Source organism: Culex quinquefasciatus, chromosome 2, assembly GCF_015732765.1.
Source record: "Culex quinquefasciatus strain JHB chromosome 2, VPISU_Cqui_1.0_pri_paternal, whole genome shotgun sequence".
In the NCBI taxonomy this organism is placed as follows: domain Eukaryota; kingdom Metazoa; phylum Arthropoda; class Insecta; order Diptera; family Culicidae; genus Culex; species Culex quinquefasciatus.
Window position 1 is genome coordinate 168,651,498 of NC_051862.1, and position 26,304 is coordinate 168,677,801.

At 33.6% G+C, this 26,304-nt stretch overlaps 1 protein-coding gene across 1 annotated transcript; it reads right to left on the bottom strand.

The window, feature by feature from the left end:
* Positions 1 to 3,270: 3,270 nt before the first annotated feature.
* LOC119766392 (putative glycine-rich cell wall structural protein 1) lies at positions 3,271 to 17,207 on the bottom strand (the record flags this gene model as incomplete). The annotated part of the gene is made up of 3 exons (XM_038250905.1): positions 17,102 to 17,207; positions 3,472 to 3,648; positions 3,271 to 3,371 (listed from the first exon to the last, which is right to left on the bottom strand). Coding segments are annotated over exons 1-3 (384 nt in total), but the record flags the coding sequence as incomplete, so codon positions are not given.
* Positions 17,208 to 26,304: the final 9,097 nt, after the last annotated feature.

Consider the following 26,304-nt stretch of genomic DNA (forward strand, 5'->3'; position numbering starts at 1 on the left):
TTTTTATTGCATTTTAAACAAATTTCTTTTGAAAAAGTATCCATGAAAAATATTTTTTTAAATCTGAAAAAAGGTCTTCCAATTTTCTTTCTGAAACATAAAAAAGGGCAATTAGTTTCTGGTTAACAGCCTCACAAAGAATTCGAATCGTTGAAAATAATTTATTTCTAAGTATCACCTAATAAGCCACTATGTTTTATGAGACAATTCCTTGCAAACTATTGATCCTGATTTTCAATCTTTAAAATAAAATTAGTAATTTTTTTATTTGGTCTGATTTCTTAAATTAGGCAAATTACACTAAAGTACAAAAATTGACAAAAATGACTGCGCAGGCTCAACTCAAGGGGATGCATTAAATTTGGGGTCCCCAGAAACACATGCACTTTGATTTTTTTCAAGAATATTTAGACAGGGCCGTATGGTTTTTCTCCAAAGTGTGTTATTTTTAACATCGAATTATGTCTGCGCAGAAATGTTGTTGGTCGGTGTTATATATTTGTACCTTTCCAAAAATATAGCATGATTTTACAATTTTATGAATTATTTATATTGAAAAAATTAAAAAAAATCGCTAAATTTTCTTTTTTTATAACATTAAAAATCAGACCATAAGTTTTCGAGATATCATCAGTTGATAAATAGGGGAAATTCTCGTATGTTTGGCAGGTTAAGCTCTCGCTCCCAACTCCATCCAATTGGCTGTTTTTCACTATTTAAACAACTAATTTTGCAAAACTTTTGATAGAAACTTGCTTGCTCACTTCTTATTGTATTTTATCACTCGATTTCAGTTGAAAGCACTTTTAATTAGCTTTAATTGAATGTCAAAGTAATTAGGTGATTCATAAAAATATATTTCATCGTTTTGAATTCTCCGCGAGGCTGTATCTCAGAAACTAATTTCCTGGTTTCTCAAGTTTAAAATAAAACAAATTAGGATTTTTCAGCTCTTCAAAAATATTTTTTCAGGGATGCTCTCAGTGAGTTCTCAGCGGATCTCTTTATGAAACATGTAAATTTTTGGTAGTTTTGGCGTAAAATCTAAAATATACTGTTTCTTTTGTAAGATTGCTCTCAAGGTAAATAAAAAATGCCATTGCCCCAACCAGCAGCTGACGGAACCTTCACCCAAGATCCGTCATTCACGTGGTGTGCCTCAATCTCAGGTGTCCTCAAAATTTCGTATGCAAACACACCTCTCTCGCGAGCCCGTTTTAATAAATCCCTTCATCTTTGGAGTTTGGTGAGCTCCGGTTGGGCTGTCTACCGTTTCAATGTGCTACCCGCTCGCAAAGATGCCTTCCCAGACATGTCGACGACACTCAACTCTGCAACGGGCAACGGTCGTCGTGACTTGCACGACACTGTGGCCTTCTGGGGCCGTGCCATTTGTCACCTAGCCTGGGGGCGGTGTGGGGAAAGGTGAGATTTGAGATACGATAGGAGTTCTTCTGTTGATCTAAGGCTATGAGTCGAATTAAGACGTTCATGCAAAACGTTCATATGTAAGAGTAACTCATCATACCTAGAACGAACCCCGTTTGCCCCACCAACGATCTGGGATTTCGTAAATGGCTGCGTTGCCAGTATCGTTGATGTTGTGCCTGTTGCTCTTATGACCGCGGGCACAGTCTCCACAACAACCAGATCTTGGTACTTGCTGGCTGAAAAATGTGGCTTGTAATTAGCTACAATAAACGACGACGACATACACGCGTTCCTCCCCTCGAATATAATTGTCCCAGAGAAGAGAGCCCCGATGGCCCACTTCCGCGGGATCCCACCTCCACCTCCACGCCGGCAATTTCCCGCTGAACAGTAGAACCACGATTGTTTGACGATAATTGCTGTCAAACTGACCTTTGTCATCTTGTTTGGCATATGCAATTTGATAGATCGTGGAAGTTTCATCAAAAAATAAAATGTGTCCAACAAACGCAGTTCTACTGTACGTCCACAGAGTTGGGCAGTCGCCAGTTTATGACCACAATCTGCAGCCAAATACCGCCAAACCTCCGTGCTGGTGACTGGTCGTCGTTGATGACTCCAGCTCCAGCTGGCCGGACTCGCCCGCTCGCGGAATGACTCCGGGTTTCCTCGCGTGGAGCACACTCTCGACGCGGTTATTCAATTTATTATTTTGATGTGTTTTCTTCAATTAACGAAATGATACGAGCAATTATACGATTTACTTTTCGAGGAATTTCAATCCGGAGATAAATCTCGCTGCGGCAGGCCACTTTCTAAAGAGATTTCCTCGTCGTCGCAGTGGCTGCCCTGTTGCACGGATAGAAATCCTGTCCGAAAATTCGTAAACAAATTGTTTTAAAATCGATAACATCGATTGTTTTCATTTTCGTTTACAATGTTTTCAAAAATGAAAACATTCTCCTCGATTTCGAAAACTTTTGTTTTCGAAAGCGCAACTTTTGTTTTCGAAAATGCAACTTTTTCCGTCACCATTTTACGGAGCGTAACAACTGTCAAAACGCAGCCTAAATCAAAACGTCAACCCAAACGTCGTGACAGTTTGTTTGTGATTCGGGAGAAAAAAAAGTTGCCGGTGTCGAAAACAGGTTCGGAGGTGCCAAATTAAGTGTAGTTCGGCAGCAACAATTGCGTAGACCGCCAACAAAATCGTTCCGGTCAACCGGGACGAGATTAAAGGTGCTTTCGGAGGTGGTGAAATCACCTGTCCGCGAAAAATCAAAGTCGATCCGCACCGCCGCCTGACAAGTGATCGAAAGGACCAGTACAGGTATAGTTCTGAAATGAAAGACGGAGCCGTTGCCAACGACCACCCTCGAGTAGATGGAAAGTGGTCCATCGCCGGAACCTCCTCCTCATCCTGCTCCACGGCCGCCGAGGAAGATGTTGGCCAGCGGGAGGAAATCAACAACGAGCCGTTGCCGTGCTGCCGTTGATTGACGTCCCTTTGAAACTTCAAACAGAGAAGGAGGAGGAGGTGAGGTTCTCGAGGGTGGTTGTTGGCAACGGTTCCGTCTTTCATTCCAGAACTGAACCTGTACTGATCCTTCCGAGCCCTTTTGTCAGAAACAACGGTGCGGATCGCATTTGACTTCTCCCGGACAGATGATTTCGCCACTACCAAAAGCACTTTTAAGCCCGGTACCGGAACGACTTTGTTATCGGTGTTTGCAGCAGGACATCTGGGCAGTAATTTTTTTCCTCCTCCTCCTCCTCCTCCTCCTCCTCCTCCTCCTCCTCCTCCTCCTCCTCCTCCTCCTCCTCCTCCCCTCCTCCTCCTCCTCCTCCTCCTCCTCCTCCTCCTCCTCCTCCTCCTCCTCCTCCTCCTCCTCCTCCTCCTCCTCCTCCTCCTCCTCCTCCTCCTCCTCCTCCTCCTCTCCTCTCCTCCTCCTCCTCCTCCTCCTCCTCCTCCTCCTCCTCCTCCTCCCTCCTCCTCCTCCTCCTCCCTCCTCCTCCTCCTCCTCCCTCCTCCTCCTCCTCCTCCTCCTCCTCCTCCTCCTCCTCCTCCTCCTCCTCCTCCTCCTCCTCCTCCTCCTCCTCCTCCTCCTCCTCCTCCTCCTCCTCCTCCTCCTCCTCCTCCTCCTCCTCCTCCTTCAGGGCCACCGAGGAAGAATATGTGCTCCAGCGGGAGAAAATCATCAACGTTGATACCAGGAACTTGGTAAGATTTCAATGAACAAATTCTCCCCAAAAATCGTAATCGATCGATCTAATCGACCTTCCTCCCTCCACAGGCTGCGACGCCGTCACTTTCAGATCTGCAAATTGAACCACGACGACAAGAAAGGCGGCCCGGACAAGTCGCATCAACCGAACTCGAGCTCCGTTGGCATTGTGGAGCCGAACGCGGTCAAGCTTCGGTCGTGCAGAAGGCGCTGAATACCCACACTCACACACTACATTACACTCTACCACCAAAAACTGTAATCTCACATTCTTCAATTCTACAATTCTTATTTGAAAAATTCTAAAAATCTAAGTTTCTAAATTTTTAAAACTCTCAAGACCTTAAATTCTAAAATTCTAGGATTCTTAAGCTAAATTTGAAATTCACACACACACACATTTCTAAATAAATTTTAAAATTCTAAAATTCCAAAATCCAAAGTTCTTAAATAACATTCGACAAATTTTAAAATGGTTAAATTCTAAAAATTTTATTTAATATTCTGAAATTACAAATTTATTAAATTCTAAAATTTCAGTTCTAATATTCTACAATTCAAAAATTAAAAATAGATTCAAAAATTCTGAAATTGTTTAACTATTAAATTCTTAAACTCTAATATTCTATAATTCAGAAATTTCAAATTTATTAAATTCTAAAATACCAAATTCTGAAATTTTAAATTATTTAATTCCAAATTCTAAAATTCTAAGATTCTAATATTCTGTAATTTTAAAATTATTAAATTACAAAATAATAAAATTATTAAATTCCAAAATATTTCATTCTTAAATTTAAAAATTCCAAAACTCAATACTTTTCGAATTTTAATAACCTTAATTCAAAAATTCAAGACTCTTCTGAATTTCTACATTTCTAGATTTCTAAAATTCTAAATTTCCAAAACACAGAAATTCTCAAAATTTATACTTCCTTAATTCTTCAATTCTATATTTATATATATGAGATTCTAAAATTCTATGATTCCAATGTTCAGAAATTTTTAAATTCTATATTTTTTTATTTAAATTAATTGAAAATTTCGAAAATTCTAAATTCTTCAACATCTCAATTTCTTAATTTCAAAATTTCTTAATTTTTATGCTTCTAAATTGAGAATTTCTAAAATTCTAAAATTCAAAGATCCTAAAATTTAAAAATTTTAACATTTTGAAGTTCAAAAATTATGAAATTTTAAAACTTTGAATTATTAAATTTTGAAATTCGAAACTTTAAATTTTGAAATTTAAAATTTCTAAAATTCAAAAACACTGAAACACTAAAATCTAAAATTCTATAATTCTAAAGTTCTTTAATCTTTAAACAATAAAATTTTGTAAAATTTAAGGATTGAAATTCTAAAATTTGAATATTCTAAAAATTCTTAAAGTCTAAAATGTTCAAATTGTAATAGTCTAAAATTTCAAAATTGTAATAGTAGTATTAAGTTCTAAAATTCTATGATTCTAAAATTCTAAAATTCTAAAATTCTAAAAATTCTAAAATTCTAAAATTCTAAAATTCTAAAATTCTAAAATTCTAAAATTCTAAAATTCTAAAATTCTAAAATTCTAAAATTCAAAATTAAATTAAAATTCAAGGTTAAAATTCTAAAATTCTAAGTTCTAAAATTCTAAAATTCTAAAATTCAAATTCTAAAATTCTAAAATTAAAATTCTAAAATTCTAAAGTTCAAAATTCTAAATTCTAAAATTCTAAAATTCTAGGATTCTAAAATTCTAAAATTCTAAAATTAAAATTCTAAAATTCTAAAATTCTAAAATTCTAAAATTCTAAAATTCTAAAATTCTAAAATTCTAAAATTCTAAAATTCTAAATTCTAAAATTCTAAAATTCTAAAATTCTAAAATTCTAAAATTCTAAATTCTAAAATTCTAAAATTCTAAAATTCTAAAATTCTAAAATTCTAAAATTCTAAAATTCTAAAATTCTAAAATTCTAAAATTCTAAAATTCTAAAATTCTAGGTTAAAATTCTAAAATTTAAAATTCACAAATTCTAAAATTCTAAAATTCTAAATTCTAAAATTCTAATTCTAGATTCTAAAATTCTAAAATTCTAAAATTCTAAGGTTAAGATTCTAAAATTCTAAAATTCTAAATTCTAAAATTCTAAATTCTAAAATTCTAAATTAAAATTCAAATTCTAAAATTCTAAATTCTAAAATTCTAAATTCAAAATTCAAATTCTAAAATTCTAAAATTCTAAATTCTAAAATTCAAAATTCTAAAATAAAATTCTAAATTCAAAATTCTAAAATTCTAAAATTTAAAATTCTAAAATTCAAAATTCTAAAATTCTAAAATTTGAAAATTTGAAGTTCAAATTCGAGAGTTCAGTTCTAAGGTTCAAGGTTCTAAAATTCTAAGGTTCTAAAATTCTAAAATTCTAAAGTTCACAAGGTTCTAAAATTCTAAAGTTAAAATTAAAATTCAAAAGGTTAAGGATTCTAAAGTTCTAAAATTCTAAATTCTAAAATTCTGGGATTCTAAAGTTCAAGGTTAAAATTCTAAAGTTCTAAAATTCTAAAATTCTAAAATTCTAAAATTCTAAAATTCTAAATTCTAAAATTCTAAAATTCTAAAATTCAAAATTCTAAAATTCTAAATTCTTAAATTCTTAAATTCTTAAATTCTTAAATTCTTAAATTCTTAAATTCTTAAATTCAAAATTCTAAAATTCTAAAATTCTAAAATTCTAAAATTCTAAAATTCTAAATTCTAAAATTCTAAAATTCTAAAATTCTAAATTCTAAAATAAAATTCTCAAATTCTAAAATTCTAAATTCTAAATTCTAAAGTTTCAAATTCTATTCAAAATTCTAAATTCTAAAATTTTAAAATTCTAAAATTCTAAAATTCTAAATTCTTAAATTCTAAAATTCTAATTCTAAGGATTCTAAAATTCTAATTCTAAAATTCTAAAATTCTAAAATTCTAAATTCTAAGGTTAAAATTCTAAAATTCTCAAATTCCAAAATTCTCAAAGTCCGTTATTCTCAAATTCTCAAAATCTCAAATTCCCTAATTCCCTAATTCTTTAATTCCCAAATTCCCAAATTCACAAATTCCCAAATTCACAAATTCCTAAATTCCCAAATTCTTAAGTTCCCAAAATCCCAAATTCTTAAATTCCCAAATTGCCAAACTCTCAAATTCTCAAATTCCTATTTTCTCAAATTCCTAAATTCCCAAATTCACAAATTCCTCAATTCTCAAATTCTTAATTTCCCAAATTCCCAAATTCTTAAACTCCCAAATTCCCAAATTCCCAAATTCCTAAATTCTCAAATTCCATATTCTGGAGTAAAATCAAAATTCTAAAATTCAAGGTTCAAAATTCCAAAATTCAAGGATTTGGAAATTCAATAATTTAACATTCAAAACTTCAATTGTTCAAAATTTCAAAATTCCTTTATTTCTCAATTCCTAAATTCCTAAATTCCTAAATTCCCAAATTCCTAAATTCTAAATTCCTAAACTCTAAATTCCTAAATTCCTAAATTCTAAATTCTAAATTCTAAATTCCTAAATTCCTAAATTCCTAAATTCCCAAATTCCTGATTCCTAAATTCTAAATTCTGAATTCCTAAATTCTAAATTCCTTAATTCCTAAATTCTAAATTCTTAATTTCTAAATTCCTAAATTCCTAAATTCTAAATTCTAAATTCCTAAATTCCTAAATTCTAAATTCCTAAATTCCTAAATTCCTAAATTCTAATTTCTAAATTCTAAATTCCTAAATTCTAAATTCTAAATTCTAAGTTCCCAAGTTCCTCATTCCTAAATTCCTAAATTCCTAAATTCCTTAATTCCTAAATTCCCAAATTCCTAAATTCTAAATTCCTAAATTCCTAAATTCCTTAATTCCTAAATTCTAAATTGCTCAATTCCTAAATTCCTAAATTCTAAATTCCAAGATTCAAAATTCCTAAATTCTGATTCCTAAGTTCCTAAATTCTGAATTCCTAAGTTCCTAAATTCTAAATTCTTAATTCTTGGGTTCCCAAGGTTCCTGGGTTCTGGGATTCCCAAGGTTCTGGAAGTTCCCAGGTTCCCAGGTTCTGGGATTCTGGGATTCTGAGTTCCTGGGTTCCCAGATTCCCAGGTTCTTAGGTTTCCAGGTTCCCAGGTTCAAAGTTCATAAATTCTGGGATTCCTAGTTCCTGGGTTCTGGGTTTCTAAGTTCTGGGTTCTGGGTTCCTAGGTTCCTAAATTCCTAAATTCTAAATTCCTAAATTCCTAAATTCCAAATTCACAAATTCCTCAATTCTCCAATTCTTGAATTTCCCAAATTCCCAAGTTCCTAAATTCCCAATTCTCAATTCCAATATTCATAAATTCTAAATTCTAAATTCCCCAATTCTTAAATTACTAGAAATCCCAAATTCATAATTTCCTAAATTCCTGAATTCCCAAATTCTTAAATTCCCATATTTTCAATTTCCCAGATTCCCAAAATCTCAAATCCCAAATTCCCATATTCACAAATTCCCAAATTCTTAAATTCCCAAATTCCCAAAATCACAAATTCCCCAATTCCCAAATTTCCATATTCCCAAAATCACAAATTCCCCAATTTCCAAATTTTTAAATTCCCAAACTCTCAAATTCCCAAATTCCTTAATTCCTAAATTCCCAATTTCCCAAATTCCCATATTCCCAAATTCCCAAATTCCCAAATTAACAAATTCACTAATTTCCAAATTCTCAAATTCTTAAATTCCCTAATTTCCAAATTCCGTAATTCTCAAATTCCCAAAATTCCCAAATTCTTAAATTCCCACATTCCCAAATTAACAAGGTCACTAATTCCAACATTCCCAAATTCCCAAATTAACAAATTCCCAAATTCTCAAATCCCCAAATTCTTCAATTCCCAAATTCCCAATTTCTTATATTCCTAAATTCTCAAATTCCTTAATTCTCAAATTCCTAAATTCCCAAATTCTTTAATTCCCAAATGCCCAAATTCCTAAATTCTCAAATTCCTAAATTCCCAAATTCCCAAATTCTCGTTTCCCAAATTCTTAAATCCCATATTCCTAAATTCTCAAATTCCTTAATTCCCAAATTCTCAAATTCTTAATTCCCAAATTCTTAAATTCCCAGGTTCAAATTCCCAAGTCCCAGGTTCCCAAGGTTCTCAAGGTTCCCAAATTCCTAAATTCTCAAATTTCTAAATTCCCAAATCCCCAAATTCCCGAATTCTCAAATCCCCAAATTCTTTGATTCCCATATTCCCAATTTCCTAAATTCCTAAATTCTCAAATTCCTAAATTCTAAGTTCCCAAATTCCCAAATTCTTAAATTCCCAAATGCCAAATTCTAAATTATAAAATTCTCAAATAACCAAAATCGATTGCCAAATTCCCAGATTTCCAAATTCCAAATTCTTAAATTCTAGTTTTCCAAATGCCAAATTCTTAAATTCACAAATTTCCAAATTCTCAGATTCTCAAATTCCTAGTTTCTTAATTCCTAATTTCCAGGATTCTTAGATTTCTCAGTTTCTAAATTTCCAGATTCTCAATTCCCAGATTCCTAAGTTGTCAAGATTCCTAAATTTCCAAATCCCCAAGATTCTTCTTCCAGTTCCCAGATCCCAAATTCACAAGTTTCCAGTTCCCAAATCTGAGTTCTTTGATTCCCGATTCCCAGATTCTCAGGTTCCTGGATTCTCAGATTCCTAAATTCCTAAATTCATGAATTCCTAAGTTCTTGGGTTCCTAAATTCTCAGATTCATATTCCTGGAAATAAAGATCAAAAATTCTAAGATTCAAGGATTCAAGATTTCCAAATTCAAGGTTTGGGGATTCAATAGTTTAACAATTCAAGGCTTCAGTTGTTCAAGGTTTCAGATTCCTTTTTTCTCAGTTCCTAAATTCCTAAATTCCTAAATTCCCAGGTTCCTGGGTTCCTGGGTTCTGGGCTCCTGGGATTCCTGGGTTCTGGGATTCCTGGGATTCCTAAATTCTGGGTTCTGGGTTCTGGGATTCCTAAATTCCTGGGATTCTGGGTTCCTGATTCTGGGATTCTGGGATTCTGGTTCTGGATTTAAATTCCTAGTTCCTAGGTTCCAAAGATTCTTAATTTCTAAATTCTGGGTTCCTAAATTCTAGGTTCTGGGATTCTAAATTCCTAAATTCTCTAAATTCTAAATTCTAAATTCCTAAATTCCTAAATTTCTAAATTCCTAAATTCCTAAATTCCTGGGTTCCTAAATTCTGGGTTCCCAAGTTCCTCAATTCCAAATTCCTAAATTCCTAAATTCCTTAATTCCTAAATTCCCAAATTCTAAATTCCTAATTCCTAAATTCCTAAATTCCTTAATTCCTAAATTCCTAATTGCTCAATTCCTAAATTCTAAATTCCTAAATTCAAATTCCAAAATTCCTAAATTCCTGAATTCCTAAATTCCTAAATTCCTGAATTCCTAAGTTCTAAATTCTAAATTCCTTAATTCTTAAGTTCCCAAATTCCTAAATTCCTAAATTCCCAAATTCCTAAATTCCCAAATTCCAAATTCTAAATTCCTAAATTCCCAAATTCCAAATTCCCAAATTCCCAAATTCTAAATTCCAAATTCCCAGGTTCCCAAATTCATGAATTCTAAATTCCTTAATTCCTAAATTCCTGGGTTCTGGGTTCCTGGGTTCCAAGTTCCTAAATTCCTAGGTTCCTAGGTTCTAAGGATTCCTAAATTCCTAAATTCCCAGGTTCACCAGTTCCTCAGTTCTCCAGTTCTTGATTTCCCAATTCCCAGATTCCTAAATTCCCAAATTCTCGAATTCCAATATTCATAAATTCCTAAATTCCTAAATTCCCCAGTTCTTAAATTACCGAAATCCAAATTCATAATTTCCTAAATTCCTGAATTCCCAAATTCTTAAATTCCCATATTTTCAATTTCCCAGATTCCCAAAATCTCAAATCCCAAATTCCCATATTCACAAATTCCCATTCTTAAATTCCCAAATTCCCAAAATCACAAATTCCCCAATTCCCAAATTTCCATATTCCAAAATCACAAATTCCCAATTTCCAAATTTTAAATTCCAAACTCTCAAATTCCCAAATTCCTTAATTCCTAAATTCTCAAATTCCTAAATTCCCAAATTCCTCAATCCCCAAATTCTTAAATTCCCAAGTTCTTAAATTCTCAATTCCCAAATTCCTAAATTCTCAAATTCCCAAATTCCTATATTCCAATTTCTAAATTCCCAAATTCTCAAATTCCCAGATTCCCAAATCCCAAATTCCCAAATTCACAAATTCCCAAATTCCAAAATTCTTAACACACACACACACACACACACACACACACACACACACACACACACACACACACACACAAAGATTAGTTATTAAATTAATTATGTATTATTTGCCTAAATAAATAAAAAAACGAATCAACTGTTTTACTGAACCAAAGAAATATCCAACGGTCAATTCAAAAACCAAAACCAACGGTCAATTCAAAAACCGATTAAACCGTTCGGGATGGCTGCGTGCGTTTTGTTTTGAACCAGGCGTCACCAACCGTAACCACTCAAAATCGACAACATTGTTCTCGATTTTGTTGCAAATGTTACCGGACGACTGATCGACAACATTCTGAAACGAATTTCAGAACGAATCGAGAACAATGTTGTCGATTTCCCGGACAGGATTTCTATCCGTGTGATACAGCCAGTGTTGCCAGTCTTGCGATGGAAGCTTCTAGAATTTATATCGAGGAGTCACGTTTATCTATCTATCATTTTTAATAACATAACCTCAAAAAATTCCGTACCTAACCTTTTTTTTACCTATAGAACCACCCAACATCATTCTGGCACCACGGCCGCCCCCAGATGAGGCACGCGGTCACAATCATCCCTCGTGCCCGGGTCGGAATTGTTCAAAACCGCGCAGCTTCTTCCCACATTTGTGTCGCGCAGTTAGTCGAGGGTTTAATAAGACCCGAGTGTGGATCTCCGAGATCGCGCACTTGTGCCAATTAAGCGCGACCGGAAATGTGATGGTCTCGAATGATGTGGCGGCGGCTGATGCTGCCATCTGGTCTGACGCGGCCCGTTTGAATTGGCTCCATAAAGTCTCTCCGAGACCGAGTTCCGGCCGGCCAGCGGAGACAATCCGGCGGGTCGAGGAGGTTTTTTGTGAGGTTGTGAGTTTGCTTATTCTTTTTTGCTGGCTTGAGGTAACGACGGCTTCAATGCGGTGAAGGTCTTTATTTGATTAGGTGAAATTTGATACTTTTATGGGCTTTTGGCGGAATGACTTCTTCTTTTTTTTATTGAACGGCGTTTTTTCGAGGTGAGGTCATGGCTGTTAGAAATTGGCACTACACGGATAGAAATCCTGTCCGGGAAATCGACAACATTGTTCTCGATTCGTTCTGAAATTCGTTTCAGAATGTTGTCGACCAGTCGTCCGGTAACATTTGCAACAAAATCGAGAACAATGTTGTTGATTTTGAGTCGTCACGGTTGGTGACGCCTGGCAAAACAAAAAGCACGCAGCCATCCCGAACGGTTTAATCGGTTTTTGAATTGACCGTTGGTTTTGGTTTTTGAATTGACCGTTGGATATTTCTTTTGGTTCAGTAAAACAGTTGATTCGTTTTTTTATTTATTGAAGCAAAAAATACATCATTCACTAATAAACTAATCTTTGTGTGAGTGTGTGTGTGTGTGTGTGTGTGTGTGTGTGTGTGTTTGTTTGGAATATGGAAAAACAAGAAATTAGTGTTTTGACAATCAGGAAATATGGGAATCTGGGGATTAAAGAATGTGGAGTTTTTGAGAATTTGGGATTTTCTTAATCTGGGAATCCCGAATCAAAATTAGGGAATTTGTGATTTTAGGAACTTGATATTATGTTATTTTAGAAATTTGGGAATATCAGAATAGAAAATTTAGGATTTGGAGATTTAGAAATTAAGGAATTTGGTAATTTGGGTTTTGGGAATTTGAGAATTTGTCATTTGGGAATTTGGGAGAATTTGACAATTGAGAATTGGTTTGGAATTTGTTGTGGTGAGAATTTGAGATTTGGAATTCAATTTGAGGAATTTGGGAATTTGGGAGGTAGAATTGGGAAATTCAGAAAGAATTTGAGAATTTGGGAATTTGTGAATTTGAGATTTTAATTTGGGGTGGAATTTTGGGAATTTGAGTGGGGAATTTAGGAATTTGGAATTTAATTTAAAATTTAGGATGTGAATTTAAATTTAAGAATTTGAAATTTATGAATTTAGGAATTTGGAATTTGATTTAGAATTTGAGATGGGATTCGGAATTGAAGAATTTGAGGATTTGGGAATTTGGAAAAATGGTGGGATTTGGGAATTGAGAATTTGGGGATTTGGAAATTTAGGATGGAGATTTAGGTGGAATTAGAATTTGAGAATTTGGGAATTTAAGAATTGAAATTTGAGATTTGGGAATTTGGGATTTAGGAATTTGGAATTTGGGATTTTAAATTTGGGAATTTGGAGGTAAATTTAGGAATTAGGAATTTATGAATTTAGGAATTTAGAATTTGAAATTTAGAATTTGAGAAATTGAGATTCGGGAATTAAAGAATTTGGGGATTTGGGAATTTGGAAATTTAATTTGGGATTTGGGAATTGAAGTTTGGGGATTTGGAAATTTAGAATTTGACAAATTTAGAATTTGGGAATAATTTGGAAATTTAGAAATTGAAAATTGGGAATTTGGAAATTAGGAATTTAAGAAATTAGAATTTGGTGAGAATTTGGAAATTTGTGAATTTAAGAATTTGGGTATTTGGAAATTTGTGAATTTAGAATTTGGGAATTTGAAATGGGAATTTGGCAATTTGGGATTTTGGTATTTGAGAATTTATAATTTAGGAATTTGGGTTTGAATTTAGAATTTGAGATTTGGGAACTTAGGAATTTAGGAATTTGAGAATTTAGAATTAGGAAATTGAGAATAAATTAAAGAATTTGAGGATTGAATTCGGAAATTTGGGGATTGGGAATTTAGAAATTTGAGAATTTAGGAATTTGGGAATTTAATTTGGGAATTTGGGACTTTAATTTTAGAATTTGGGATTTAAGAATTGAGATTTAAATTTAAATTTGGGAATTAAGGAATTTGAGAATTTAGGAATATGGGATTTAAGAATTTGGAATTTGGAAGGGAATTTAAATTTGAGAATTTAGGAATTTGAGCATTTAGGAATTAAAGAATTGAATTTAGAATTTGAGAATTGAAATTTGAGAATTTAGGAATATAAGGAATTGGGAATTTGGAGATTGAGATGAGGTTTGAGGATTTGGATTTGTTAATTGAGGTGGAATGTTGGAATGTGACCTTGTTAATTTGGGAATGTGAGAATTTAAGTGAAATTTGGGAATTAGAAATTTAGGAATTAGAATTTGGAGAATTAGTAATTTGTTAATTTGGGAATTTGGGAATTTGGGAATATGAGAATTTGGAATTGAATTTGGAATTTGTTTAATTTGGGATTTTGAAATTTGAAAATGGGAATTGAAGAATTTTGAATTTAAGAACCAGCAATTTGGAAATTTGGGATTGGGCATTTAGAAATTTGGGAATTTAAGTGGGAATTTAGGAATTTGGGAATTTGGGATAATAAATTGGGAATTTGGGAATTAGGAATTTTGGAATTAGGAATTGGGAATTTGAAATTGGAATTTAAGAATTGGAAATTTGGGAATTAACGAATTTAGAATTTGGAATTCGGGAATTTGAAAAATTTGGAATTTTAGAACTTGAGATTTATGAATTAAATTAAGTAATTTAGGAATTTGGAATTAAGGAATTTAGGAATTGAGGAATTTAGGAAGGAAATTGGGAGATTAGGAATTTAGGAATTTAGTTATTTAGGAATTTAAGAATTTTAGAATTTAGGAATTTAGAAATTTGAAATTTAGGAATTTAAAATATAGGAATTTTAAACTACAATTTTTAAATTTTTAATTTTTTAATTTTGAATTTTCGAATTTTCGAATTTTCGAATATTAGAATTTTAGAATTTTAGAATTTTAAATTTAGAATTTTAGAATTTTAGAATTTTAAATTTTAGATTTCAGAATTTTAAATTTTAGAATTTTAAATTTTAGAATTTCAGAATTTTAGAATTTTAGAATTTTAGAATTTTAAATTTTAGAATTTTAGATTTAAATTTTAAATTTTAAATTTTAGAATTTTAAATTTTAAATTTTAAATTTTAGAATTTTAGAATTTTAAATTTTAGAATTTTAGAATTTTAAATTTTAAATTTTAGAATTTTAGAATTTTAAATTTTAGAATTTTAAATTTTAGAATTTTAAATTTTAAATTTTAAATTTTAAATTTTAAATTTTAGAATTTTAAATTTTAAATTTTAGAATTTTAGAATTTTAAATTTTAGAATTTTAGGAATTTTAGAATTTTAAATTTTAAATTTTAGAATTTTAGAATTTTAAATTTTAAATTTTAGATTTTAAATTTTAAATTTTAAATTTTAAATTTTAGAATTTAGAATTTTAGAATTTTAAATTTTAGAATTTAAGAATTTTAGAATTTTAAATTTTAGAATTTTAAATTTTAGAATTTTAAATTTTAAATTTTAGATTTTAGAATTTTAGAATTTTAGAATTTTAGAATTTTAGAATTTTATAATTTTAAATTTTAGAATTTAAGAATTTTAGAATTTTAGAATTTTAGAATTTTAGAATTTTAAATTTTAGAATTTTAGAATTTTAGAATTTTAGAATTTTAAATTTTAAATTTTAAATTTTAAATTTTAGAATTTAGAATTTTAGAATTTTAAATTTTAGAATTTTAAATTTTAGAATTTTAAATTTTAGAATTTTAGAATTTTAAATTTTTTTTTAAATTTTAGAATTTTAGAATTTTAAATTTTAGAACTTTTAAATTTTAGAATGTTAGAATTTGGAATTTTAGATTTTAGAATTTCCGATATTTAGGTTTTGAGAATTTTAGGATTTGAAAATTAGAATTTGCAGAATTTTAAATTTTAGAATTTCAGAAATTAAATTGCAGAATTTTAAAATTTTAAATTATAAAATTTTAGAACTTTAATATTTTAGAATTCTAGAATTTTAGAATTATTTTTTGAATTTTAGAAATTTAGAATTTAAGAATTGTAGTATTTTATGATTTTAGAATTTCAGAATTTAATTATTCATGGATTTCAGAATTTTACAATTTAATGTAATGATTTAAGAGTTTTAAATTTCTAGAACTTAAGAATTTAGAATTAAAAAAAAGAATTTAAGTATTTTAGAATTTTAGTATCTTTAATTTTAAAATTTTAAATTTTATAATTATAGAATTTAACCATTTAGGGTTTTAAGAATTTAAGGATTTAAAATATTGAAATTATAGAATTTAAGAATCTTATAATTAAGAATTTCCGATATTTAGGTTTAGAATTTTAGGAATTTGTGATTATAGAATATTAGAAATTAGAATAGAACTAGAATAGAATTAAAGAAATTAAGTGTTTTGTGGTGGTGGTAGAGTGTAACAAAGTGAGTGTGGGTTTTCAGCGCCTTCCGCACGACCGAAGCTTGACCGAGATCGCTTCCAGGATGCCGACGGAGCTCGATTTTGGTAGATGCGCCTTATTGTCCAACAACCCAGATTGGTACGCGGATGATGTTGGCCGCCCGGCCCGTCGTCGTGGTTCAATTCTGGTGGAAGAGGTCGGTGTCGGAGCCTGTGGCGAATGAAGGTCGATTAGATCGATCGATTACGAATCATGCAGTGAAAGTGGCCCCTACAGCAGGATGAGGAGGAGGAGGAGGAGGAGGAGGAGGAGGAGGAGGAGGAGGAGGAGGAGGAGGAGGGGAGGAGGGAGGAGGAGGAGGAGGAGGAGGAGGAGGAGGAGGAGGAGGAGGAGGAGGAGGAGGAGGGAGGAGGAGGAGGAGGGAGGGGAGGAGGAGGAGGAGGAGGAGGAGGGAGGAGGAGGAGGAGGAGGAGGAGGAGGAGGAGGAGGAGGAGGAGGAGGAGGGAGGAGGAGGAGGGAGGAGGAGAGGAGGAGGGAGGAGGAGGGAGGAGGAGGGAGGAGGAGGAGGAGGAGGGAGGAGGAGGAGGGAGGAGGAGGAGGAGGAGGAGAGAGGAGGAGGAGGAGGAGGAGGAGGAGGAGGAGGAGGAGGAGGAGGAGGAGGAGGAGGAGGAGGAGGAGGAGGCGCAGCTTCGTGGAACGTCTCGCCTCGTGATAAATTCGGCGGGTCAGCGTGGTTCTGTGTAAGCAGATCTGCGCGATCTGCCATCTGGAAGAGGTAGCGTCGCAAACTTACTACACTTTTTGGAAGCACGAATTGATGGCATTGGACGCTACTCGTGGTGCGAAGCCCGAATCCGTCCTCTTTCGATTCCGCTGTCCGTGTCCACTTTGGCTTAAGAGTAACCTACCTAGGGGCCGGGCTCCGTGAAACTCAACGCCGCTAGTTTCAGCACCAACATTTCCCTTCTTGTCCGATACACCGGCCAGCTGCGTTCGGTCGGTCGGTCCTTGCATGAGCCTTCCTTGCGGTCATCGCGATCGCCACGGGGCCCTCCGGAATCGCCGGAACAGCAGGCTTCAGTGTCGGCGGAACAATCTCTGGAGGGCAGGGCAGGTACTTTCGCCACCGGTTCCAACGCGCACCAAGTTTTTGGCCAGCACTCGAAAAAAAAAAAAACAAACATAAACAAACTGTCGCACTCACAGTCGTCCGTGTGGAATTGGGTTGCGTTTGACAGTTGTTACGCTTGAAAAAACTTTGAGGAAATCGAGGGGCGTTTTCGAAAACAAAATGTTTCGAAAGTGATGAAAATGTTGTCGTTTTTGAAAACATTTGAAACAAAATCGAAAACAAACGATGTTCTCGATTTCAACACAATTTGGTTTCGGTATTGCGGACCGGATTTCTATCCGTGTATAACCAGGGCAAATAGTATTCAGGATGTGTGGGGCAATGCGATGTACAGTTGCGAAGGAATTCGATGCATAAATACTTCATAGCATAATATCCCCCGTACAAATAATTGCCTTAAGGTGAAACGAGACACCAGTTCTTGGAAAACTTCTTCATTTTCTGTACTAGACATATTGCTTAATTTTCCTAAAAGATGCACAAAAAAAACTCGATTCATGATGTGTTTGTTTTTTAGACAGCAGAAATCTGGACAAAAGGTTAAACATTCTTTTTTTTTAAATATGCGTATTCTGTCAACTTACCAAATGTCTCATAAAATTACAATTAAAAATTTTGATTGCACTGAAATATTACAGAAACAAAAATTTTTCATTAAGAACACTTTTAAATTCAGCCCATTTTTTAAATTAATACCCATGTATAAATGAATAAGCAAAAAAAAAAACACTAGAAAAGACAAGAAAAAATTTTGAAGAATGAGCTTAAAAATAACATATTTTGATAAAAATAATTAAACTTAATAAAAACAATAATTGATGATAACAATAATAACAACTGTTGAAGAATCATTTTTGGGAAAATTTTCTAAACGCAGAATAAACCGCCTTTTACATATTTTTTTATCAACATAAATGTGTCAAACTTTCAAGTGCAAATCGTCATTCTTATGTAAAATTGTCTGATCTCTGCGTTAAAAATATTTTCAGATTTTTAAAATCTGACCTAACATTTGAAAACGGCCAAAAATGCTTTTAAAGTGGAATTGGGGTTAAATGGACCCTAGATGATTTTTGCGGTGCATGTGGTTATTTTTACTGGATTCCTGGGACATTTTCACGTAAGCTAAGTGCATTTTGGATGGCCGCATAAAACCTCCGCTTTAAATATAGAGCGAATTGCGAGAAAAAAGGTTTAAAATGGGAAATTTGGGCAAAATGGACCCTTTGCCTTTTTGTGCGATGGATGAAACCATCACCAATCGATTCCCCGGATTTTTTTTATATAAGAAACACTATTTTTCATACCAGGGAACCAGCCGCGTTTAATCAAGTCCTATTTCGGGTTTCATTTCGCCCACTGTGCAATGTTTAAAATTCATAATCAAATTTATAATCAAAATTTACTTTACACATTTTTTGATAAGGTGCATGAAATGCTTATGATATTTTAAGGTGATTTTTTGAAAAAAGCTTTATTTTTTTTTTGCAATTTAGAAGTTAATTGTAGATGACAACCGTAAGTTGCGTACTTTCCTAAATAACTTATCTATTTTAGTTTACTTATTTATACTAAGCTCACACAGTACACAGGATCTTAAAGTTTTAATTTTGTTAAAATAGTTTTTTCAGTGTTACCTTTATTCAGTGTTTTTTACTTCTTCAAAAAAAAATTATTGATTCTACAAATTCGAAATTATGTTTATAATAAGTAGCAGAAAACACAAATGAGCAATTCTCTACAAAACCGGCCGATTTCGACCATTTTTATTTTTTGTATTTTTTGATTTGGCTCAAACTTTGTGGGGGCCTTCTCTATGACCAAAGAAGCCATTTTGCATCATTAGTTTGTCCATATAAATTTCCATGCAAATTTGGCAGCTGTTCATACAAAAATGGTACGTAAATATTCGAAAATCTGTAACTTTTGAAGGAATTTTTTGATCAATTTGGTGTCTTCGGCAAAGTTGTAGGTATTGTTAAGGACTATTTAGAAAAAAATAGGTACACGGAAAAAAAAATTCCCGATTTTTTTATTAACTTTTTTTTCACAAAAACTCAAATTCCCAAAATACGTATTTTTTGATTTTCGAGATTTTTTGATATGTTTTAGGGGACAAAAATCCGCAACTTTTGAGCTATAGAGAAACATGGTCAAAAATTCTGCCGCCGAGTTATGATTTTTTGAAAAACTGATGATTTTTGGAAAAAATCGAAATTTCATAAATAAAATTTTTTGAACTAATTTTTTTATGCAAAATTGAATTTGCAATCGAAAATTACTTTACCGATTTTTTGATAAAGGGTCCCGTTTTCAAGATATAGCCACCGAAAGTTTGATTTCAGCGAAATATTTGCAGTTTTTCGATTTTTAAAAATAGTGACCATGAGTGACCATTTCTAAAAATATTTTTTTTGAAAAGTTCAGAAAATTTGCTATAAAATTGTCTAAGAGACATCGAAGATTGGACCTCTGGTTGTTCAGATACAGCGGCTTAAAGAAAAAGAAACACGAAAATTGAAGTTTTCTAAGTCTCACCCAAACAGCCCACGATTTTCTAATGACGATATCTCAGCAATTAATGGTTCAATTTTCAATGTTAATACATGAAACATTCGTGAAATTTTCCGATCTTTTCGAAAAAAATATTTTGAAAAAAATTAAATCAAGACTAACATTTTAAAAGGGCCAAACATTGAAAATTTTCAAAATATTTTTTTCGAAGAGATCGGAAAATTTCACGAATGTTTCATATATTAACATTGAAAATCGGACCATTAGTTGTTGAGATATCGTCATTAGAAAATGGTGGGCTGTTTGGGTGAGACTTAGAAAACTTCAATTTTCGTGTTTCTTTTTCTTTAAGCCGCTGTATCTCAACAACCAGAGGTCCAATCTTCGATGTCTCTTAGACAATTTTATAGCAAATTTTCTGAACTTTTCAAAAAAAATATTTTTAGAAATGGTCACTCATGGTCACTATTTTTAAAAATCGAAAACTGCAAATATTTCGCTGAAATCAAACTTTCGGTGGCTATATCTTGAAAACGGGCCCTTTATCGAAAAATCTGTAAAGTAATTTTCGATTGCAAATTCAATTTTGCATAAAAAAATTAGGTCAAATTTTATGTATGAAATTTCGATTTTTCCAAAATCACCAGTTTTCAAAAATCATAACTCGGCGGCAGATTTTGACCATGTTTCTCTATAGCTCAAAAGTTGCGGATTTTCCCCAAAACATATCAAAAATCTCGAAAATCAAAAATACGTATTTTGGGAATTTGAGTTTTGTGAAAAAAGTTAATAAAATCGGGAAATTTTTTTCCGTGTACCTATTTTTTCTAAATAGTCCTTAACAATACCTACAACTTTGCCGAAGACACCAAATTGATCAAAATTCCTTCAAAAGTTACAGATTTTCGAATATTTACGTACCATTTTGTATGAACAGCTGCCAAATTTGTATGGAAATTTATATGGACAAACTAATGATGCAAAATGGCTTCTTTGGTCATAGGGAAGGCCCCCACAAAGTTTGAGCCAAATCAAAAAATACAAATAAAATCCATTTCCGGTTTTGGTAGAGAATTGCTCAAATGTTTCAATTTTTAACATTCAAGATTGAATGTTGTTAGAACTTATCTATTGATTATTCTCGTATTTGTTCTGAAGTTTAAAAACATGCACAAATAGTGGTCTCGAATTAATAGAAATTGACAAAAAAAACAAATTTTGAAAAGAATTTACGTTGCACATCAACCAGAGTTGTTACACCCAGATTTTTGGTACACACATTTTAGTATCTCCAAAACTACGGGTACTTTCGACATATTTTTTATTTATCTAAAGTACTGTCCATAAAATTATTTACAACAAAGTTTGACAATTTTTACAATCACGTTTTTGCAGGATTGGGTACGTAAGTTTGACCATTTTGGAATAAGAAGACAACAACTTCCTTCGTTGATGTGTACCCTTAAGAGAAAAGAGAGTCGAAATTGAAATATTCTCGAAGTTCTTTTATTTTGAGTTTGCGTGATTTTTTAACGTTGTTAAACATATTTACAAATAAAAACGACAATGTAAATATATCTTCGATGCCAGATATCAGATACACTGTAAAAAAAGATTTTCGTATCTATAGTTGGATGGGTAATCGGAAGACCATTCCAATAATTCAAAAAGATTGAAGTTCTGATAACCATATCAAGTTATCAGCAATTTAGTGTTACTTATGCCCTTTTTAATGCCGGATTTTAGGTATTTTTATGAAAATGAAGCAATAAATATTAAATATACGGCACTTTTTTTGCCAAAGCTAAGCTATGTGTAGATTAAGCTCAACGGTTCCGACCACACCCTCGTACACGCAAAGGTCATCAGATCTAGGGACAATTCTAGCAAAATGACCTGACCGCCACCGCAGGCAACCATCAACCTGCATTAATCATAATCCCGTCCCGATGAGGGAAGTGAACCAGCAAAAAAAAAAGTATAAAAGCATATCGCATAAAAAATTCATTCCCAGCCCAAGTTCAGCAAGTTCAGGGACAAGTTCAACCCGAAAGGCCATCTGTCCAGAGGCGAAAATATTTATACACTCCGACGACGACGACGACGACGAATCGATATCACCGACGTGGACCGATATTGACGGCGGGTGAAACCTGAACCTGTTCCTGCGGTGGTGCGGGCTGGCTTTGGCGATGACGCGGATAAGAAAAGTTGCGCATTTGTTTGTGTGTTAAAATTACAGAATAAAAACATTTCTAAAAACTAAAAATTCGTTGTAATACTGCTGAGTAAAAAGTTTACTGCAAATTTGTAATTTATTTTAAACTGGCCCAATGTTCAACGGTTGCAAAATTGATACGGTTGCAAATTTGATACGGTTGCAAAATTGATACGATTGCAAATTTGATACGGTTGCAAAATTGATAGGATTGCAAAATTGATACGATTGCAAATTTGATACGGTTGCAAAATTGATACGATTGCAAAATTGATACGATTGCAAAATTGATACGATTGCAAAATTGATACGGTTGCAAAATTGATACGATTGCAAAATTGATACGGTTGCAAAATTGATACGATTGCAAAATTAATACGATTGCAAAATTGAAAAAAGCCCCCGTTGAGGGAGATCTGGAGTTCCCTTGAGAGGACTCCATATCGTGTGAGGACCTCAGCGACACGACAACATCGAAGATTACGTGCATGAGGGCAAAGAATTTCATGTCCTGCAGCCACGGAAACAGCTCCCGGGAGAGGACCTTTGATGCCGGCGTTGTGGATGGAAAAAAAAGTATCAAATTTCCGACACCCAATAGAGCTGCTGCAGATTCTGTGGGGACCCTAATGAAGTCATTCAGGTATGAAAAGTGCATCGCCAGGGTGCAGATTTTGGTGTTGGGATCTACAATGTTGCGTGAGGACTGTTCCTAGAAACTTCAAAGGATGTTTGTCCGAAATTCCTCTTCTCGAGTGTCGTTTCCTGGATTTGTAAAATTTTGAGACAAGAATAAAGTTGAAAATGACGTCCTTTACCCAATCGAGCCCAAAATGCGCGTGCGAAAAAAAAAACGATGACGACGATCTGGTAACGTCAGCCTAACCTTTAAATTCCAATGGTTTTCTCCAACCAACAGCCAGTTCCCGAAGCTCCTCGTTTCCTGAAATATACCATGGGCTGTTATAAAAAGGCGCGTATAAAAACGAGTTTGTTTTCTAAATTTCCCAGTAATTAACAGCTATATCCCACCACATCTATAAAGATCTATAAAAATAATCATAAAACAACAACAACAACAACAACAACAAAACAGGTGTCCTATACACATATTTAATCAACTCGATGATCATCTCCAGCATCACCACGCGATGATAAGCAGTTTTTGTAGCGCTCTTTTTTGAGCGATCAGGCCTGCTTCACGCGATCAACGCGATGAACCTTCTTTTATCGTAGGAATCTCGCTGGCGGGTCGATACCGCGCAGTAGGCTGGCGATGTGTCCAGTTGGAACTCACTGAGTTTGAACACTGGTGGTGGAAAGTTGGAAGAGAGGGATGACCGCGGAGTTCCCGTTTGAGTTTCTAGTGAACGCAGGGACGTTTTGGGGTGATTTGAAGAGATTTAAAAAATAATAAAGTTCAGACTAATGTTATGTAGAATGTTGAAACTTTTATGGTAAAATTGTAATGTTCAGAGGTTGTGATAATTATTTCAATTGTTGCATTTAAAAAGCAGTCAAATTTAGGCCTTTACTTTCCAAAAGCACCGGCAATCTGGGTAGCGATCGGCAAAATTTTCGTCGCAGCCGGGAGAACCTTGTCGCGGATAACGCGTCCAGCACCTCGGATGAAATCCATAAATCCATGAGCCTCTTCGGGGTTCATTCCAGCGATGATCAGGGCCTCTTGGAGTTTCTCCGCATCCAAAGTTCCAGTGGATTCCGAGGGGGCAGCAAAGGCAACGGCCACCAGGGCAGCGAGGATGAGGACGAATTTCATCTTGGTGAGCTGATTTGGGTACTGATCTGAACTCAAGTTCTGATTGAGTATTTGGGATGCGAAACGAGGTTTTTATAGCGAAATTAAATCACCATACATAGACGCTGGGAACAGCCTGTCACACTGTGTTTACCCACGGAAGCTGTATTTTTCTGACGTCTGTAGTTGGCAAATAAATGTGGTTGATTATATATTTGAAAGCTTTTTTTTTCAAAGAATATTATTTGAAACACCTGATCAAATATTTGTTTCAAATCTCTTAATTTTCACTGTATTTTATTACCTAAAGCAAATCTGCAATATTCTAAATGAATATCTTTAGATACTCTGGGTTTCATTTCCAACAGGTTGAGTTTGGGTTTTTCCAATACAGATTAAAGACGTCAATAAATGTTATATCTGCTTAAAACATTATACAAAAACAATTATTATGTATGTCCTGCTTCAACTTTCGATCCGTGCAATTGTAAAGTATAAAAGCTTCGCATCAAATTAACAATCTTCAGTCAGAACTTGAGTTCAGATCAGTATCCTACCCAGCTCTTCAAGATGAAATTCGTCCTCGTCCTCGCTGCCCTGGTGGCCGTTGCCTTCGCTGCCCCTTCGGAATCAACCGGAACTTTGGACGCGGAGAAACTCCAAGAGGCCCTGATCATCGCTGGAATGAACCCCGAGGAGGCTCATGGATTCATGGATTTCATCCGAAGTGCTGGACGCGTTATCCGCGATAAGGTTCTCCCGGCTGCGACGAAAATTTTGCCGATCGCTACCCAGATTGCCGGTGCTTTTGGAAAGTAAATTTTGATCATTTCAAGTGGAATTTTAGGAACTTTGAAAGTTCAAAGGATCCTGGCATTGACTTTGATTAAATCAATGTTAAATATATTGAATATGCAATCATAAAATATTTGAGTTATTTTTTTATAATATCTAATAATAATCAACTATTTAAAATTAACAAATCAGTTGTCCCCATCTTTCTAAAGCATTCTATGGAAAACTCACTGCTTTTTAGGGGAAATAATTCATTCCGATGACACCATACGACGGGCTTACGCCAAAGCATCCAACCAGGTTGAATAAATGAACATGAGTTCTACGTGAAAATAATCATTGGACAATTAGATACAAGTCTGCCTCTTTCCAGGATGGTGTTACGTTGTGTTCAACAAAAAAAAGTTGATATTTGTCATAAGAATCCCTTTGAGTACCTTCTACAATAAGATCCAACTCTTTCTGAGTCAAACTTCAAAATAATATAAAAGTTCATACTGCAAAAATCTCAATTTTCGTCCACCACCCTAAGGTTCTGCCTATTTCGCATAAAATGTTAAAACCCCCGATTGTATCTGGACTGCGATTTTGCTGGTCTGGGTTCGATCCCAGTCGGCCCTGGCGGCATTTTTCGAAAAAAAAAATTATATATGTCAAAATTGTTTTCTTCCTTTCCTCAATCTTTTAAGACATCCCGAGCAGACGGAAATAACTTGGGAGTAACATTTTTTGATATTTGAATATACTAGGTCAATAACATATTTTGTTATTTATAACAAGATTTGTTATTCGTCGTTATGATTGTTTTGTCATTGGATTCCCGAGCAGACGGAAATAACTTGAGAAGGTCAGTTTTTGATATTGTGAGAAGATCGAAATATGTTTTTGGGATGATCGGATTAGTTGTTAAAATAACAAAAATCAATAACAAAGATTTGTTCGAAGAATAACTTAAACTGTTATTATGTTGTTATTGCAATAACAAACCAATAACACAGAAGGAATCATGAAGGAATAACAAGATTTGTTATTTTGTGCGGAGAGGTGGAGCAGCATAATAACAAAAAATGTTATTGAACTGGTATGTCTCCATAACAAAAAAAGTTATTGTTTTGGTTTATTTGTAATTTGCAAATAAACCTGCAGTTTCCATAACTCCTCTGTACTAGTCAGGGCTGCAGAGTCGGGTACCTCCAAGCGACTTTGAATCCATACTTTAAAGACAGCTCCGGCTCTGGATGCAGGATATGACGTCAACGACGACTTCAGCTCTCAAAAAATACCCGACTTCACAGATTCCGACTCCAAGTAAAAGTTGCTGAAAATTTGCTGAATCCGGTGCAGTCTCCGAGGTCTCACTCCAGCTCGAACTTCAACGTCAGCTCCGACTTCCTGGCTCTGTGAAAATAATTTTTTGATTCACACTTCAAAAATTCTCAATAAATAAATCAATTCCGTAGGGAATACAAATAATTTAAAAATGAACTCTCAGTTAATTTTATCGGATTAATTTAGCTTAAGGACCCCATTTCATGCTGAAATAAATGACCCCGATCAAAATTATTTCATATTTCTAGCCAATTTTAGTATAACTTAGGGGTATATCAAATAATTTAAAAAATCGATTTCAGAATAATTTTCAAGATTTCAACATTTCATGGTAAAAATTGATCCTGACGAAATTTTATTATCC